Below are 20,467 nucleotides of genomic sequence, written 5' to 3' on the forward strand. Positions count from 1 at the left end.
ACAAAACAGACCCAGAGACAAGGAAACATGCAATAGACTGATAGTCACCAGAGAGGAGGGCATGGGGTAATAGTAGAAAGAAGGCAAAGGGACTAGTCAAAGAACACCTATGATTGACCCACAGACATGGACAATGGTATGGGAATTGACTGTGGGAGTGGAAAGGAGGGCTGGGTGGAGGAGGGCACAGTGGGAAAATGGTACAACTATAATAGAATAAATAAGAGTAAAAATTAAAGATAGAAACATAACTTAAACATACAAAAAACCCCTAATTTGTGCAGTGTATGGAGGAAGTACTGGGATGGATCAAATGTGTCAAAAAAGTGGTTTGCAAAGTTTTGTGCTGGAGATGTCTCCCTGGAAGATGCTCCATGGCCCACAGACCGGTTGAAGTTGGCAGTCATCAAATCAAGACATTAATTGAGAACAATCATGTTATACCATAAGGGAGATAGCCAACATGCTCAAAATATCCAAATCAATAAAGCTATTGGTAAAAATGAAAAATGTGTCTTTTATTTTATGGAAAACACTAAATGGGCTTTTTGGCCAACCCAATGCAAAAAGGCATTGATTGGGTAGTGCAAATACCATTCAATTTGTGTTCTGACATTTTATTACAGCAATAGGTTCAACATCTTACTATTATTCCTTGTCAAGTTACTTTTTCTCACTGAATGGGCTGACTTACAAACTCCAAAGTGTCTTACACACAGAAAAAATAATTTTCCATCTACCATATTAGTTCAAATAAGACCAACAAAATCCTGATCTACCTCATGGTGATTTTTGTCAATGCTCAAAACTATTTTTTAAGAAAAAATGTTTATCTGTAAAATTTATGATGTTCATGATGGAATTTTATAGTTCTATATAACTATAATTTCTAAGTAATTTGAAAATAAAATGAGAAACTGTGGACATATTTTCTTTTCTTCTCTTCTCTAATTCCATGCTTCTGAAATGCTCTGTAACATAATTCCAGAACAGCATGGACTTCATGATTCTAAATCATGGCAGTTAAAACAAATAATATGCAGGGTTTTTTTTTAACTAAATAAAATTACAGAATAGAAGCTCTATAACATGTAAGAAAATGTTTAAAAGCTGTTAGGTTCACTTGAATCTATACAACTGAGAATGTCATCCAATGGATAGTAATGCATAGACCTTATTGCTTTGGAAAACAGAAGTGATGAGATTTTTTTTCACTATGTCCTGCTCTAATACTTCTATTTACTCTCAAGTTGTTTAAAGGCCTATGCCATTCTAATCTGTGTTCATCCAACTTAATTTTTATTTTATTTTCTTATTCCTAGTGTGCCCTCTTTATGCAATAAGTGATCCAATGTTTTTAACTGAGTTCTGGATTGATTTTGAAAAACTGATATACAATCTATAATTACATATTCTTTGGATTATAACTAAGAATTCAAATTTTAAATGTAAAGTGATAATTGTAAAAGGGCACTATAGCAGATCTTCAATAACATAATTTTTTAAAGAGTTCTGATGAGATGTCTTAGGAACTTACCTCTTGTTTATATCAATTAGCCTATGCTAAAACTGGTTTCATTATCCATCCTTGCAGTTATAGTCACAGAACCAACAACGTTAAGTGAGGACTTAACACATTTTATAACACATCCTGTTGCTTAAGTGGGCCTTTGTTCTGTATGAAGGGTTCTCATCACACTCAGATTTCCTAGTAAAAAACTACGAAAACTCTCAATGGAAAGTGTCAAAGGAAGAAATGTTGGAGTTACTTAAATATCTAATTAAGAACTTAGAAAAAATGATTATTATTTCTAACATCAGTGTAAATCTCCCTCTCCTTTTCTACTACTACGCTGTTTAAAAAATGTTGACCTTATATGGAGCCTTTTTTTAAGGAAAGTAGCTAATTTCACACTGTGATAATCATTATTTTGATAGTTGCATATTTACCTTTCCTACTTCTGAGAATGTTTTCTTTAATTTTGTCAACCCAATGACCTTGTTGGTTTTCTTTATTCTGTATACATATTTCTAGTGTTAACATTTTTATTTCTATAACTTGTTTCTTTACAAAGTATCCCATTCCCTTTTACCTATTACCACTACTGCACTCACTTCTTAATACCCAGGTCACTCTTCCCAGTTACCAGAAACGATATCTCCAAATACTTTGTTTTAGTTCTCATTTAAAATCTACCAGGCCCCAGATTCCCTTTTCTCTCATTCTGATTTGCTGGGGTAGGAGAAAAGTGGAATAATTATGTAGGGTGTCTTCCATATTTTACCATGTATGAAGTTTTCCTAAATGAAATTCTTTAAAAGATTATTCCTTTCTTTTTAAAGCAAAGATTATTAAACCCTATAAATATTGAAGCTTATGTCAGTCAAAACTTCATTCTAACCTGCTTTCCTCATTTTTTGCTTTTATTACTTTCTAAGTTAATGAAATAAATTAGTTACATATGATTTTTCAAACCTTACAAACTTTGCAGATCTCACAGGAATTTTTCCTTTGAAATAATTTTGAAGCACTTTTATTCATCTCTAGTGAACAAATTATATTTACGGCTAATAGTTAACTTTGAATTCTTGACATGTTGATACTCCTTAGTTTTTTGAAAGCCTCTCAAACCTCAAAATTTAAGAAAATATTCCCAAATGGTAGACCCCTTAGTATCTTACTGCTCATTCATTTTTACCTTTTTCTGTGTTGCATTTATTTTCAGTCTTTTACAAAATGTTTTAGAGATCAGCTAACAAGCTTGCTAGGTAGACTCATTTACCTATTCTTCCTTTTCTATTCTATTGCTCACCTGGTATCTTCTATTTTTGTAATTGGTTATATCGCACATTGCAAAAGATCGGTATGCATTGTGTGTTATGCCTGCACATTCCCCAATATTAGCTTGTAAGTTATTTCCTCACCTAGCACATTTCTATAAACTCACAATTGGCAATTTAGCAATCACCAGGAAGATAGAAATATCAGAGCAAAGGCTAAAGTGGCAGTGGCAACTGAAAAGCAGTTTTGTATTCCGTCTGCCCTTTAAAAAGCAGAGCTAAATCTGGGTCATTACATTCAGCAGGGAGTTTGAAACACCCTCCAACTTTGTGCTGCTTGATGATGAGTGTCTTTTGACCTAGTTTTTCACAGGAAAAATGCAAGGCTGCCAGGCAATGGAGGCTCTAAGTGTTGCATTTATGCCTTTCTGTTGCTAGAAGGATTCCTAAGGTAAGATTCAGGATTTGTTTCTTTCCAAGAAACAATAATGTGGTTGTGTTTGCTATCTCCTGACTGTGAGGCCTTGATCTTTTACTACTGTTTCAGGCTGTATGCAAATTGAGGCAAGATGGTCTTGGTGCCCATGAACTCGATGAAAAGTTAGACACGCTTCTTCCTGCCCCTAGGGTTTTGATCTCTCCTTTTTCTTAGAGGATTTACTTTACAAAACTTGTAATTGTTAATACTTTCTCTCTTCTTTTGAGATGTGGACCCTTTTAACAGGCAATTGCCAGCTTTATAGTCCAGAAACGTTTTTCTCAAGGACCTGGAAGCCATTCCTTTGAAATGCCAACACCCAGGGAGAGAGCACACAGTCCATCAGTTTTGAGAGAGGCCAGGAGCATGATTTGAGTGGGCGCCTTGTTTTAAGTTGTAAAACAACGTTCTGCCACAAAAGGAGAAAGGTTACTTTTCCTTTAGGTACAGCCAATCAGCAAACACAGATGTCCTGTGTTCCCTCCTACATGAGCACTTAAAAATCCTCCCCTGTACCCTTTGTTTCAGCAGAATTATGATTTTTTTATTTTTAAATTAAATTGATTGGGGTGACATTCGTTAAGAAAACCATACAGGTTTCAATTGAACAATTTTATGCTACATCATCTGTATATAGCATTTTTTGTTTACCACCCAAAGTCAAGTCTTCTGTCACCATATGTTTGACCTTCTTTACCCTTTACTAGCCCCACCCCCTTCCTTCTGTTAAGTACCATACTGTTGCTGGTGTTTATGAGCTTTTGTTTGTTTGTTTTTCTTATTTGTTCATATATTGTTTTCATTTTTATTTCCCACATATGAGTGAAATCATATGGTTCACAACTTTTTCTGTCTGACTTATTTTGCTTACCATGAAAAGTAAACACTGAGCTCTGGTCTCTCTCTCCGATTGCAACAACCTTCAGTAAGGACCTGCTTACTGATTAACTTAGGGCAATATTTGCCTTGACAAAATATAATTTTAAAATTACTGAGGCTGAAAAATGCTTAAGTCTGTCCATAGCATTGCTGCCTTGATTTCAGCATCTAAAGCCTATGCATTTCTCTTTTCATAGAAGCTTCATTTAAATATGTACGTTTCTCTTTTCCTAGAAGCTTTCCCTAGAAGCTGTTATATTGGTATTAGCAAACTCCTCTCCGTGAAAAGCCAAACAAACTCTCAAAGGAGATAGATTCCCATTAGTTCCAATGTCTTTGGCTTTTAGAGGCTGATCTTCAGACACCATCACTTGTTTCCCTGGGAGCAAAAATACTGAAAATGCAGCTCCTTGAACTAGGGTCCTGATGCGTTGATAATCAGGCTGTAGTCTACCTTTCTTTTTTCACTTAATGATCAAGAGTTCAGACCTAAAAAATACTCATTCGTACTACCTTCTTTCAGTACTATCATAAGATTTTTAAAAAATATCTCCTTTTATCTTATGAGTTGTAGAAAGGGACTAAAATATTTCAAATGAATGTGAACCCTGATCATGCTCTGAAAAACAGGTTTTATGTCTTCTAACTCTCTCTTAGCATTTCACATTATATCTAATTTGTTTTCTCATCTCTTTTCTCCACTTGTACCATGAGCTTCTGAAGGGCAAAGGCATAGTTTATTCATTAGTTTATTTTCCAGAGATTGAGCTAGTACTGGCACATTAAGCAACATTACAAAAATGTTGAATAACTTAGCAAAATTATTTGACTTCACCAAATATAATAAGGTGCAAAGACCAATAGGAAATGTTAATATAGAGGATCAGAAACAAGTTGTTTTAAAGTCTAGTCATTTTCACAATTCTAAGTACTTTCATGTCCATTTCAACTAAGTTTATAAAGTTCACATTAAAAAGGAAAAGAGACTCATGGACATGGACAACATGTGGAGATTGCATGGAGGAGTGGGGTATAAAGGGACCAAATGGTAATGGAAAAACATACAATAAAAATTTACTGAAAATAATTAAATGTTCTGGGGAGGTATTAGCATTAAAATAGCACCAAAAAAAAAAGAGTTATTTGAACTCCTCTTTTCCAAAATGAAAGAACATTTGCATTAATTTCCCTTTCTAATGCTCTAAATATAGACATAAACAAATTCTCATTTGACAATTAATAACCTTTCTGCTCCTCTTCCAAGCCCATCTATTATTCACTTTTATAAGCTAGTTTAAATTCTGGCTTATATAAGTGGAAGGAATATGGTATATCTATACATATATACATTTATAATTTCAATGACAAAAGTAAAAGTAATCTAACTTTTCTCTGTTAGTCTTTCAAATAGAAAAAATAAAAAATACAGTCTGTATTTTTCTTTAATCTTTAAATCCTGCACTCAAATTCTAAAATTTACAAGACATCAGTGTGAGCTACAATTCTTTTACTGTACCTGTATATGCAAATTGAACAAGATCCCAGAGGGCATTGGGGTCTATGCCTTCCATCTTGATCTCCTCTTGCTTGGCTTCACAAACATCACTTGTAAACATGGCAGCAAAGTAGTCTGAGACTGAGCTCAGAACAAGCCTGAAAGAGCCAAAGGATCCAATTTAGGCCATGAATATAAAGCATCGAAATGCAAAGTTCAACAACAATGAAGTGCAGGGCAGTCTATCTCTCTGTTTATCTATCTGTCATCTATGTATCTGTCATCTATCTATTAATCTATATTACCTATGGATTGTACTTTTAAAAACTGATTTAGGAAATTCTGCTTAAAACTTTGGTTATAGAGCATTCTCCTACATTTTTTTCCCTATCATTCTAAATACATTTTCCCTTTCACATTTACTTCTTACATCCTTTTGGATAAGAATCCAAATTTATTTCTCTCTAAATATTCACCCACTTTTCATCATAACATCTACTAAATAATTTGATTGGCCCAGTAAATTAATGCTGCCACCTATATCATGAACTTGAATACTAAATATTTACTAATCTCTGCCTGGGAATTCTATGTGTGTGTGTGTGTGTGTGTGTGTGTATTCACTGGTTCTTATGCCAACAAAATATTCTTTTTTATATATATGATAAATATATATAAATATAATTTTCTTGTATTATATTTCCTTATCTGATTCTTCAATCAAGATTATACAAACCGCATTAAATGCTGGTAGTTTCAACTTTTTAAAATTTTTATAGAAAAATTAATTGTTAGAAAACATTTAATTTTTATTTTAAAATGGCCTGGAACTTACCTGAAAAAAATAACACATTGGTTTGTCTAATTTGGGAAAGAGTGACATATCAATCTGGTTTCCTTTTTTTGAAGGTTTTATTTTTTTATTTTTAGAGAGAGGAAAAGGAAGGAGAAAAAAAGAGAGAGAAACACTGATGTGAGAGAGAAACATCAATCATTGATTGGTTGGCTCTTGCGTGCACCCCAACCAGTAGTGCCCTGACTGGGAATCGAACAGGCAATATTTTGCTTTGTGGAACAACGCTCAACCAACTGAGCTAAACTGGTCAGGGCTCAAACCTGTTTTAATTATTAAATAAGACATAAGACATTATTTATGTGCTCTATTTTTGATTCATCAGTAATTGCATTTTATATTTTTCAAGAATATATCCATTTTATCTCGGTTCTGAATTTTACTAATACATATATTGTTCATAAAATTATTTTCATGTTACCCTGGCCTACAGTGGCTCAGTTGGTTGGAGTCACCAAATACATAAAAAATGTCCAGGTTCCATCCTTGGTCAGGGCGTATACCTGTGTTTGGGAGGGGTAACCGATTGATGTTTTCCTCTCACATTGACATTTGTTCCTCTGTCTCGCACCCACCTCTCTCTCTAAAGTCAATAAACATACCCTAGAGTGAAGATTTTAAAAAAAATATTAAAAAAGATGTTTGGGGTTAGTTCTGCCAATATGTTTAATTTTTCATGTGTTCTTTTGTGCTAGTCTTTTTATTGTCTTTTGTTTTAGTCATTAACATTTTAACTACAACTTTTCTTGTGTGAATATATGTTTCTCTTGAGTAGAGACCAGATTTATTTTTCTTCAATAAGCCAGATATTAAGTGTTCTTGTCATTGGGAGTTATACATATAGTCTCTGTCACACATTTCCCTTAAAATTGTTTAATTGATTAAAAATGCAAAAATAAATTTTAGCTTATAACCCACACAAAACAAGAAGCATACCAGATTTGGTCCCTGTATAAAAATTTGCTGACTCTACCTAGAGTTTAAAATATTTATTCTTAGCTAATGATTTCTATCATTAAATAAAACAATTTTATGAATTTTGTAAGAACCATACAGTTTTATAATCCTGCTTACCTCTCTGCTAAGTCAAGAATATTTTTAAAGAGGAATATGCATGTGAAAAGAAAATTTTATTTTATTCTCCACCATTTCTGGTACTCTTTATCCATTTCTGAAGAAGTAGATTTTAACCAGGTAACAGCCAAATATATTCATTCATTATATCTTGTAGTTCAGATCTGATGACAAAAAATTCTCACAACTTTCACTTTACAACTGAAAATGTCCTCATTAAGTTATATAAAAAATATCTAGTAAAAGTTATTTTCACTTGACAAAAATTTTACATTGAGAGATTTTACCCTCTTTGGGACTATTAAAATAATATTCAATTATGTTCTAGACTCAATTGTTATGAATAGAAAATCAGTTTTTCTTCATAGATTTGTTGCCCTGATTAACTAGGTTTCGTATCCTTAATTATTTATTTTTCTCTTTATTTTAGAATTTTAGCAGTTTAGTTTTTATATCTATAGATGTGGGTTCATGGCAGTATTTACTCTGCTTATGATATTTTGAGCTATCTGGGGCATGGGTTAGGGTTAGGGTTAGATCAAATTTAGAAAATTATCTACAAAAGATCCCTAATTTTTTTTCACTTAATTCATACTCTTTTCAGAACTCTAATTGTGTATGTTTCAGTAGTTGACAGTGTCTCAAAGGTTGTTGAATCTCAGTTCGTTTCTCTCTTAAGCTTTCTTTTTTCTGTGCTTCACTATAGATTATTTTTAGTGACTTGAGTCTTTCAAATATTTCTTGATAACTTTATTTCCTTTTTCACTATTTTAAATTATTTTTCACAGTTGCTTTAATGCCTTTGCTAATAAGTTTAACACCTGAATCATGTCTAGGTTAATTTGCATGACTAATTTTATTCTTGACAATGGACTATATTCTCCCACTTTTCCTAATATATTATAAATTTCAGGTGGATAGTGGACATTGTGCCAAAAAAATGTTGAGGTGAGGAAGAGAGTATCACTCTAGTTTACAGTTGTTTTTTTGAAACAGCTTTTTAATAACTTCAATGAAATAAAGTATACACATTTTATTTTTCCGGTGACTTTTGTTGTTTTAATGAGATTGAAGATTTTTCATGTATTTAAAAATTCCAAGTGGAAATACGAGTTTATAAAACCATTGAGTAAAACACTTAACAATATTTAATGATTCTAAAGAAATAGAGAACTATTTTAAAAAGTGCACTGTAGTTAAGAGGCTTTCCCCTCTATACCCTCCTCTACCTTTCGCCACACACTCCCCCCAAGCAATAACCACACTGTTGTCCACATCCATGAGATTTTTTTCTCTTTTTTTAAAATTTATTTATTTATTTATTTTTAGGGAGGGAAGGGAGGGAGAAAGAGAGAGAGAGAAACATCAATGTGCTGTTGCTGGGGGCTGTGGCCTACAACCTAGGCATGTGCCCTGACTGGGAATCGAACCTGCGATGCTTGGGTTCGCAGCCCGTGCTCAATCCACTGAGCTATGCCATCCAGGGCTTCTCTTTTTTAAATTTATGCTCAATTCCTCCACCCCAATTCAGACCCCAAACTCCCCACCTTGACACCTGTCAAACTGCTCTCTATGACACTATTTTTCTTGTTCATAAGATTCCATGTATGAGTGAAATCATATTGTATTTCTCTGCCTCTGATTAGCTTATTTTACTTGGGATTATGATTTCCAGGTCTATTCATGCTGTCTCAAAGGATAAGAGTTCCTCCTTTTTTATGGCTGAGGAGTATTCCATTTTAAAATGTACTATCATCAATACATCAACAAACAAAAAGTGTTGGTGAAACTATGGAGAAAAGGGAACCCTTCTGACTGTTGATGGGAATGAAGATTGGTGTAGCCACTGTGAAAAACAGTATGGAGTTACTTTAAGAAATAAAAAATGGAACTGCTTTATAACCTAGCAATACCACTTATGGGAATATATCTACAGAAACCTGAAACACTAATTTGAAAGAATATATGCACCCTTATGTTCATTGTAGTGTTATTTACAATAGCCAGGGTTTGGAAGCGGTCCAAGTGTCCAGAATACATACATACATGATGTGTTGTGGAATCGTGCACCCGAAACCTGTATAATTATGATAACCAGTGTCTCTCCAATAAATTCAATAAAAAATGAAACAAAGAGATTTGATTTAAAAATTCTGAAACTTCTTTCTGTTTAAAGTAGAGTATAAGAAATTAGTATATTCTTAAGACTCCTCAGGAAAAGATTACTCACTGATGGAAAGCAGAGTTACAAATATAGAAAGGGAGAAAACTAAAAAAAAGAAAAAACCCTATGATGTATTAATATTAAAAAGAAGTAATCATTTTTGTGTATGTGTTTAATATCAGGAAGGACATGTGTGTGTGTGAGTTCAGGTCTCCTTGGGTAAAGAAAGGACACCAGGACTAGAGCAAGAAAATCGCAAAGTGTACCTCAAGCACCTTTTATTCCAGAAGGCCACAAAATATTAAAAAAGTGAAGGGCACACTTCAAAAGAACTAAATATGATCATTACATCTGTAAGCTAAACAACAGTAAATTCTACATTTACTGTTGTAAATAGTACTTTTCTTTCTAAGAATCTAAGAAAAAGGAGAGGAAGAAAGGTCAATTCAGGGCATTACTATTTAAAACTTCCTATGCTTTCAAATCAGGAAAAAAATCATTTAAAATTCTTTATTTTGCAATTTTATCTGCTTTTTATTTATTTTTGTTTAAGGTGACAGCATAGTGAAAGCTCACTTCCACAAATATAGATATTCCTTCTTTATATTTTATTTCAAAATATAGTTCATGCATTTAAGAAGTACTTTATGGGATCTGTGATTTTAGGTGCTAACTCCTAGGGAGGTAACATGTTAAAACTATTTGGAGTCATCAGTTTGTTACATGTTTATTTGGGCAATTAGTAACTAAACCTGTCAACAGTGTATATTTTCAAAGAATAACAAAATAATTAAGACAGTTATCTTCAATGTTTATTATATACAATAAAGTAAATTATAAAAAACAAGTATGTATTACATACCAATCAGATAATTTAGTATCAAATGACTAGTTTTATCAAAAGAACAAAAGATAAATTTGTATGGTATAAAAATAAACTATAATAAACCAGAAGGCTATACCGGGTCCTACAGAAATAATACCCTTTTTCATTACAAAATTATAAGCATGTAATTCTCTAACATGACAACATAACACTCAAGCACACAATATGACATTGTAGGTGAAATGTTCAAATTAAAACTATGAATTATTACACCCATAGTATCACCTTACCAACCACACTCAAGCAGGCCTTACTTCTGCTGGACCCTGTATATCTTTCCTAATGTATAAGAGGTATATTGAGATAAAATTAACCATTTTAATCTTACACATATTAAGGCTTGATTTACAACAGGGTCAGAGCTGTATAGAGGAAAGTATTATGAGACCTAGAGAATTCAATCTTAAATAATTACATAAGATCCTCTCCATAAACTATAACATACAAAATACTGCTAACTCAGTAAGAGAAGTACAGAAAACTTTCTAAGGCATTTAGAGTTAGTGGATATAAAATTTGCATTAGATTTTAGAAGAGGGATGTAATGAATAACAGAAAGTAATATCTTTATATGTGCATATGTAGCTTCTATTAATGCAAAGGAAGCAGGAGCCAAAAATGGATATATAAATGGATAAATGCAGCCACTCTGGAAAATCTCTTATTGAGGTCACCACAAATGTATTTCCTTAGAAATCTATTAAACGTTCCTAAGTCCACTCCAATTTATTGTGGTGTTTGACATTGCTGACCTCCCACTCCATCTTTAAATCTCCACTTTAGCTAAGGCAGTACAGACTTCCTTATCTCAGCTTACTTCTGATTCACTGGCTTCTCTTCCTACTCTAGCTCCTTGACCCTTTCATTGCTCCAGGCTTTGAGTCAGACATCCAAATATTTGCCTAAACTCACGTTGTTTCAGAATCATTCTTGAGCATGACCTTAATTATTACTGTTAATGATAGTTTTAAATCTGGCCTTGTGTCTGGAATGCCTATAGAAACTTCTCACCAGTTGTCCCAGCATTTCAGTATGCCCTAAACTAAATCAAAGTCTTCCATGTGACTTTTCCCCCCTTTCTTACTTCCCTGTTTCTAATTGGTGCACCACCAATATATTGAACTTTCAGAGTAGATACTATAAAATTATGATCTATTTCTCCTTCTCCTTCATTACCTATATCAAATAAGACACAAAATCCATCTTTACTTTTGTATTGGACTTTCTGGTTGCCCCGCCCAAACCCTTTTTAAGAGACACACCAGTATGCTTAGGATCGGTGATGACCCCAGCTACCCCTTCTCTAGAATCTCTAATGACCCAGAGGATCTCCCCCTGGCAGTTTGTGAGCTCCTGCTCCTCTTACCACCTTCCCCAAACCCCCCTCCCACTCTTGACCTGTGGGTGGGCCCAAAGATAATGACTAATAGAACCCAGATATAAATATACCACCCCTTTACCTCGGGTTGTGACTAACTAACTCTGCAGCAAGCCATGCTCCAGAGCTTCTTAGAAAAGAAAGCTGAAGCAAGGCTCCCACTGAGACCACATCCCTGATGTGCTCCTTCCTCAACCCTGTCCTGCTTCTGAGGACACTCCTTAAATAAGTCATTCACACCTGAATTCCAGTCTCTGGGTCTGCAAAATATTTTTCAGTTAATCTCTTTCTTGATATTTATGTAGTCCTCATTTCAGGCCTAGATTAACTCTAACTTCTTCCTAGAATATAAATTAGTTTTTGCAGTACCCATATTTTGTGCATTTTCTATTGCTGGGTGATTTTTGAGAGCTATATTTGTGAATTATTGTAGTTGTTAGTGCATTACTTCTGCAGCCAGAATGCCTAGGTTTGAATACTACATTCACCACTTACTAATTAAATGGTGAATGTCTTAATCTTTATTCTTGAGTTTTTTATTTTCTTAGAAAAAATAAAGAAAATAAAGATTTCCTTGCCTTTCAGGTTAAAATGGGACAGTATAAGAAAAGCACTTCCAACAGACCCTGACGTATTTAACACAGTGAATGTTGAATAGCATTATTATTATTATTGGTTTAATTATGTCACTCTCCTTTTTAAGAAATTACAAGACTTTCTAATTATACCCCTCATTTCAGATACAAACTTCTCTACTTGTTTTCAAGGTCTATCATAATCACTTCTGTCCTACTTTTATGGCTTAATTTTGCAGTATTTCCTATACACTATTCCACTTACACTAAGTCAAAGCCTCATAATTTTCACAAACACAAAGTATTAGCTTTTCCTATTTCCACATTAGTTTCACTATAAAATAGCATACCTATTATTTTTTAAGATTTTATGTATTTATTTTTAGAAAGAGGAGAGGGGAAGGAGAAAGAAAGGGAGGGAAAAGTCAATGTGTGGTTGCCTCTCATGCACCCCCATCTGGGGACCTGACCTACAACCCAGGCATGTGCCCTGACTGGGAATTGAACTGGTGATCCTTTGGATTGCAGGCCCACATACAATCTACTGAGCTACACCTGCCAGGGCAGCAAACATATTCTTTTCCTGACTGAACTCAAATACAATATCTCTGAAAATCTTACATAAATCTTACTCTCTCATATGTTACTCATTTCCTTATTAGATTATCTTGTGCCCTTGGAATCAAAACCATATATATCATTGAAGTTATTTGCAACTATAATAATTTCCTTATGTGTTCTACTAGTTATTCTTCCTTCCTTAAGATTATTAAAAACTTCCTGAGGAAAGGTATAGTGTTCTATATTCTTTTGCATCACCCAAAGACTACAGACTAATGGTATAATATATTTGACAAATATCTCTTTTAGTACATGCAAGCAAAGGTGCTTTATGTACAATTAAATATCAGTTGTAAGCATAAGGAGGACATTAAAATAGTGTGTAAATGGTTCTCTTTCCTCCAGTGTTACTGGGATATTGGCATGTAACACAAATAACTTTACAGTATACCCCGTTTGAAACATCTATATACCAGGCCTGTCCAGAAGGTATCCAGCCATGCATTATGGAAAACAGAGACATTTATGAAGAAGATACAGGATACGATGTACATAGGACAATGATGCCTTGGTTCCCTTCAAAATTAGCCACATTGGGACCTCACACTGTTCTCCCAATCACCATCAGCTACCCCATTGTATTTTCCTGAATCTCTTCAACAATCTAAAATCTTTTCCCTTTTAAAGGTGATTTTGGTTTTTGGAAAAGCCAGGAGTCACAGGGTGCCAAGTCTGGGCTATAGGGAGGCTAAGCACCTGGGTGTTTTGATGTTTTGTCAAAAAAATCTGCATGAGATGTGATGCATGAGTGGGTCCATTGTGGTGATGAAGCTGCCAATCAGTAGTTGCCCAGAGCTGTGGCCTTCAGAATCATCTGAAGACTTCCTGTGGAGGAATGTTCAAGCTTAATGCAAAATCTGATGCAGGTTCATTGCTCTACTCACTCAGTCACCTTGAATGTGACACCCACAGAGTACATATGTTCACTCAATGGTGTCTTCCCCTGCACTGACCAGTACAGTGAAGTCGTCATTGTTCATGCATGTGCATTCCAGCCTACTCTCTTTGGCTTCCAGGTTACATTGATGTCATGCAAACTGTTCTCATCATATTAACAATAGCTGGAGTTTTTCTGGACAGATCTCATATTAAGAAATAATTATCACAACATGTACTTACAATTGTTTATCCAGTTAATAAATTGACCCCTTTGTCAAGATTTAGTGACTACCTTTGTCTTGTGTTACTGTTTGGCTTAAAGCGTATTTTGTCTGATAGTATAACTATCCTGAATCTGTTTTTGTTTTCAATTGCTTGGAATATCTTTTCCCTTCCCTTCACTTTGTAATTATTGTTTGTGGGTCTTTAAAGCTGAAATGAGTTTCTAGTAGGCAGCATATAGTTGAGTCATATTTTTCGATCCATTCAGCCACTCTGTCTTTTGAATGGAGACTTTGACCTGAGTATCTTTAGAGCAATTATTGATAGGTTAGGAGTTATACTGCTACCTGACTGTTTCCTGGCTGTTTTGCAGTTTCCTTGTTTTTTATTTCCTCCCTTGCTGTCTTTCTTTGTAAGTTGATGCATTTTGATGAGATTATGCTTTGATTCCTGTCATTTTTGTGTGTGTATAGGTATTGTAGGTAGACTTCCACAAAACATCCTATAAATATGTCTATTTTAAGTTGATAACTACTTAATTTCAATCATATAAAAAACTCTACCCATTTATTCCCCTCCCCATATTTTATGTTTTGATATCACTATGCATGTTTTTACACTGTGTATCCATCAACTAATTATTATAGCTCTAGTTGTCTTTAACACTTTTGTCCCCTAACCTCTACACTAAAGTGATGAACACACCAGCACATCACAATTAGATTATTCTGAAGTTGTCTATATTCTTAGCTTGACATGTTTCCAGTTACTAATCAGACTCCTTTCATTTCTGCTTAAAGAACACCTATTAGCATTTCTTGTAAGCCATGTCTAATGGTGCCATGCCCTCTCAGCTCATGATCCTTGTGGACTTGTGATGACATCTCTATATTTAAGGAAGTAAGGGTCTCTTCCTTTCTTCAGGCTGGCTTGGGCAGGCAAAGCCGTTAACCAGTCAACCCAGCCACAGACTGTGTGGGAGAGCCATTTGGGGGTGTCTGAAGGTAGGCTTCCTCTGGCATCTTTGGGCAGGCAAGTCTGGTGTCTGGTCAGCAGGTGGCAGGCTTGTGCTTGGGTACACACGGAACAGCCAAGTGCCTGAGTCTGTAGCAGAAGGTCTGGAGCTGGGGGTCACTAGGTGGGCCTGGCCCTTAAATCTGGGGTGATTGGGCTGAGATCTGGGTCTGTGTGTGAAAATATAGGTTCTGGGTCAGCAAAGGCCAAACAGGCACCACTGGATTGGGCCCGGCATCTGGGTTCACAGGGCCTACTTGGTACTGGAGTGGTCTGGGAGACTGGTTTCATGGGAACCTGACTGGAGGCTGGAATCTGGAGTCACTATGGCTGGCTTGGTGCTAAGGGCAACCTTGAGCTTGGGGTTTCTGGAGTCAGCCTGAGAGCTTGGGTGGCCCGGCCTGAAGGTGTGTTCTGCTGGAGAAGATATGCTGCTGGGATAAGCAGCATTCTACACATGCAGGCTCTGCATGTGTAGAATCCAGCTTGCAGTCTAGATCTATAGGGGCCAGTCTGGCACTGAGTGGACTGGGAGGCCTAGGGACATGGGAGCTGGCCTGGTGCTGGGGGGATCAAAAGCTGGGATCTGTGGTAGCTGGCCTGGTTAAGCCTGGGTTTGTAGGGGCTTGCCTGCCTTCAGGGTTTCAGAGGTCCTGTTGGGAACCTGGGCCCACAGGAGCCCCTGTGGGTCATGGGAACAGGCCAATCCTGGGATGTGCTGGGAGGCCGGGTCCCTGAAAGCCATGGGGAATCTGAGGCCATGGGCATTGCCTGGGGCTGTGGGAATTGCCTGGGCCAGTGAGGCCTTTTTCTGTTGGTTTGTTTTTGAAGATGGTACAGAGCTATTCTGAACCATTCAGCTGATTGAGATGCCTAGGTGAATGTTGTATTTAATGAAATGGAAGAAATGAGTTATTCCTCTATCATCAAAGAATATCTTTAGCTTTTCTTCAGTGCAGAGAAACAGTAGTACTTGCCTACCCCTGAATATTAATATCTAACTTAATAATAAAGTTATTCTTTAGTATATTTAATGTTTTAAGTGTTTCTAAATACATCATTTCAATTGCCACTTTTAACTTCAATTATTTTCACTACTAAGGCTCAATATGGAACATTAAAATAATATATGTATATTATCTTGACATAACTAAATTCATTATTAAACATGGACAAGAGTTGAAACAGAATATGATCATTTCATTTTTCATTTGATCAGGAATTATTGCATGCCCATTCTAAAAAGTTCATAAAATATAAGCTTATACATTTTTAAAACACGTTAGTCCCTCAACTACCCTGCCTAATAAGTCCCACTCCCCAGGATTAAGCTTTGTTAACTGTAAGTTTTATATCCTTATACACTGTTTCTATGCCCATAATTATAAATGCAATTACTCCAGTTCAGAGGATGTTAGTTATTTATGATTTTCTCATTTATTTCTGTCTAATACTCTTACTCTTAATAATGGCTAAAAGGGGAAAAATTTTCACAAGCTGAATCATATTTTATTATACTCATATATCAGTACCTTATAACAAAGTAGGCCCTAAAAACTCCTTTAATTTTCTTAGCATTAAAAATTCAGCAGTCCAATTTTTTATCTTGTCAGTCTAATATTTAGCATCTGAGATCCCTGATTACAGACAGCTTATTTATCAAAAAATCTTCTACATATAGTATCCAGAAATTTACCTTCAAATGTTTTTGTTCACTTGCTGCTAATACATTATTCTGGGCCATTTAGAGAAGTCTGTATTTATGGGAAAATTTCTCTGAGGACTAAAGCACAGATGAATTTAGAACTTTTGATTATTTTTCATGCTGAGAAAATATTAATGTTTCATTTATAATTATTAGCCTTTCATAGGTAACCTTCTTAAAAATATGGCTAATAATAACATCTGTATAGACGTGTTATTTCATAAATACACTGATAATTTTGATCTACATCAGGTTAAAAGTATATGTACAATATAGCTAGCATACAAAGTGTTTTATAAAGAGCCCTTTAATCATCATGATCTATTAATTTAAATAGAAATGTATTCACAAGTTTTAGATTATGAGATAATTTATATGAAGTTAAATATACATGATCTTTATGGATGACTACTTAATGAGTGCTAATGACATTATCTGGCAATACTTCTAAAAGAGCAGTAGATCTTAGTGCAAGTTCTTTTTTTCATTATTTAAAATTATTATAATAGTCCAAAATTTTTCAGTGCTAATGATTGCAAAATCAATTATATTTTTCCTGAAGATGATACTCAGTTGTCCTAATTAAAATATAACAAAATAGCTTAAGAATCCATTCATTTGTTATTACTAAGATGATTATTTATTTAAAGCAAATAGTGAATTTGCATTACTTATAATCAGTTGATTATTCAAAAGTATAAATAAGGAAGTGCAATGTACCTGTGACTGCTTAAAAGAATATTTGTTTTTTTAAACATTGATTATGTTATAATGGTTGTCCCATTTTCCTTCTTTATTCCCCTCCACCCTGCACCCCAAAAATGCTTATTTTTATTAGGTGCTCCTAAATATTTCCCACATATTTGGTAATATATGTATATTTAACTTAGAATCATAGGTATGTAAATTACTTTTAAAATAGATACTGCTAAAGTTTTAAACAATGTAAACAAAATCTGAATACTTATTAAATTTATTTAGCAGGTAGGTTTAGGCTAATTTTTTATCAGAGTTAAAGAAAATGTGGATGATTGACAATAACATTTAATTTAGTATCTGCTAAATATATAAAATATTTAAATGTTGAGAATAATATATATAAAATAAAACATTGTCGAGATGTCTTAATCTAAATTCAAAAGTGATATTACTTTTTAGTAACCTGAATTACTATGGAACAATTTGCATAATTGAGCAAATTATTTAGAAAATAAAGCCCTGACCTGTGTGGTTCAGTTGGTTGGGCCTCATCCCACCAAGTGAAAGGTCATGGGTTCAATCACTACTCAAGGGCATATGCTTGGGTTGCAGGTTCCATCCCTAGTGGGGGTACTTACAAGAGGCAACTGATCAGCATTTCTCTCTCACATTCATGTTTCTCTCCCTCTTTCTCCCTCTTCCCTTCTCTCCAAAAATAAATAAATAAAATATTTTTTAAAAATTACTGTAACAACCTAGATAAAAGGAGTAATAAAGAAAACAATGTAGAATATAATTAACATGGAAGACTTGTTTAAAATATTGATTAAAAATGCTTCAAAGAAGAAACACTATACTACTACCAATGAAAGGCTATAAGATTATATGAATTATAGGAAAATTTTAAATCTCTTTAAAATGTTAATGAACATTTGATGTGTTAATATGCTTTTCAGTTTATTTAGTGCCTCTATATTCTTAAACAAATATCTATAATTATTTAATTTATTAGGCAAATAAAATAAATTAAGTAACACTCAAATTAGAAATATATTTTATAACATAATTTTATCCAAATAATAGGTGGTGGCAACTTAAATATCTCAATAATAACAACTATTTATTAATGTGATTTCATAAAAATATTTGGAAAAATAAATGTGAATACTATATTATTAAAATTAGTGCCATAGTTTGCTGACAAATTGAAACTTACATGATTGGTAGATTGGTTATTTAGTGTCATTTTATCCTTCCTATACCTTTTTAGTGTATTGGTTCAAATTTAATGTCCACATTTTAATATTGTGATGGTAGAAATAGAGCATTCTTTTTCTGAAATCCCTTTAATAATCCACATGCATATGAATTTCTATTATCTAGATGATACAATCTAAGTTAAAAATGATAGGGAAAAGGAGTCCATTGAAAATTTTTATGTGGACAATTTATCCTTTCTATTAATTCATTACTATTAATAGTATTAAATAACATATATCAAGGTAATCTAGGGCTATTTGCCCATATATTAAACTACTTAAGATAATCAGTATCAAAATTAAATTATGATTCGTTTTTTCACTTAATTTTTTTTTAAAAAAAAGAAAAACAATAAAAAACTAACATCAAATTTAATGAATTTTCATAAGTAAACTGATAGCAAATCAATATGGTACAAAATAATGATATATATAGTTCATAAAACTTGAAATTGTCAATTATAAATATTTAAGAAATGTTTAAAACTATGTTAGCTTTAGGGGTGAGAGCAGGGGAGATGGGCAAAAGGGAGAAATGGAGACTTCTGTCATAGTGTAAACAATAAAAATAAAGTAAAAATAACATTAGTGTGCCATAAGCTAAATAACTTGTAATAAACATAAAATAAATAGATTAATATGAAATACTTCAAATTTTCTAGTTGAAACGCATACTATGTACCTAAGATAACCTGAGTCCTCTCAGTTTTGGCATGAAGGCAACTTATTTCAGATCTTAGGTACATATACCTAAGATTGAAATTGATTTTCACTTAGTATAATTGTGTGTCATATAAAACAAAGTATTTATCAACCTTAGTTAGAGGAAGTTATATTTCTTGAAATGTTTATATTTTCTTTATTTCTTTAGAAGATTACTTAAATAAATAACTAAGAGTAAAAGAACAATAACCAAGCCTTCTTAAAACTATGGATTCTTAATTCTCTAATCATGATATTTTGCAATCTACATCTCAGACTATCATTCTTAATATATCAATGCATGTATCCAATGCAGACAGATTACTATACCTATGTGCAGGAATCTTTCTGTTCCCGACAATCAGGATAACATCACAGAGTTGCTGTTGTTTCAAGTAACTTTCCATTTTCCTGAAGGTTTGCTCAGCGTGGTGAACAGCCTGATAGAATTCTTCAGAGCTACTGGAGTCCAGGTCACTTTGAGATGTCAGTGAATGGCTAGTTCCTGGCAGCCTGCAAACCACATACACAGAACAGTGGTGTTTAGTAGTACTGCCAATTGTCCAGGATGACATACAGAGTTGTAGAAATTTACTGGGGAAAGCAATGACTCTCTCCTTATGTTCACCATTATTAATATGAGAAAAAATCTATTTTGGGTTAAATGACTTTCTCCAGGATGCAGTAAATGAATTATAAATTATCTGGTTTTTCTGTCTTACAAAGATTTAAAAGATAGGTTATCTGTATTTATAATGACATAAAATTAATAAACCTGAAAAAGTCACAGACATAGTAAAATA

The 20,467-nt window shown here is 33.8% G+C and overlaps 1 protein-coding gene across 2 annotated transcripts in view; it reads right to left on the reverse strand.

Annotated features, from left to right (window-relative positions):
* The window catches only part of KLHL1 (kelch like family member 1), a 340,886-nt gene that overhangs the window by 192,596 nt on the left and 127,823 nt on the right, over positions 1-20,467 (reverse strand). The window contains exons 2-3 of one of the 2 annotated variants that reach the window (XM_045839156.1): positions 19,995-20,177; positions 5,655-5,791 (exon numbers count right to left, since the gene is read on the reverse strand). In XM_045839156.1, the coding sequence (XP_045695112.1) occupies positions 5,655-5,791; positions 19,995-20,177 (320 nt within the window). The remainder of the gene's footprint in view (positions 1-5,654; positions 5,792-19,994; positions 20,178-20,467) is intronic. The other variant, XM_045839157.1, reaches the window with a different exon arrangement.

This window comes from Phyllostomus hastatus, unplaced genomic scaffold, assembly GCF_019186645.2.
Source record: "Phyllostomus hastatus isolate PE091 unplaced genomic scaffold, TTU_PhHast_1.1 phas_contig_29, whole genome shotgun sequence".
NCBI classification, from domain to species: domain Eukaryota; kingdom Metazoa; phylum Chordata; class Mammalia; order Chiroptera; family Phyllostomidae; genus Phyllostomus; species Phyllostomus hastatus.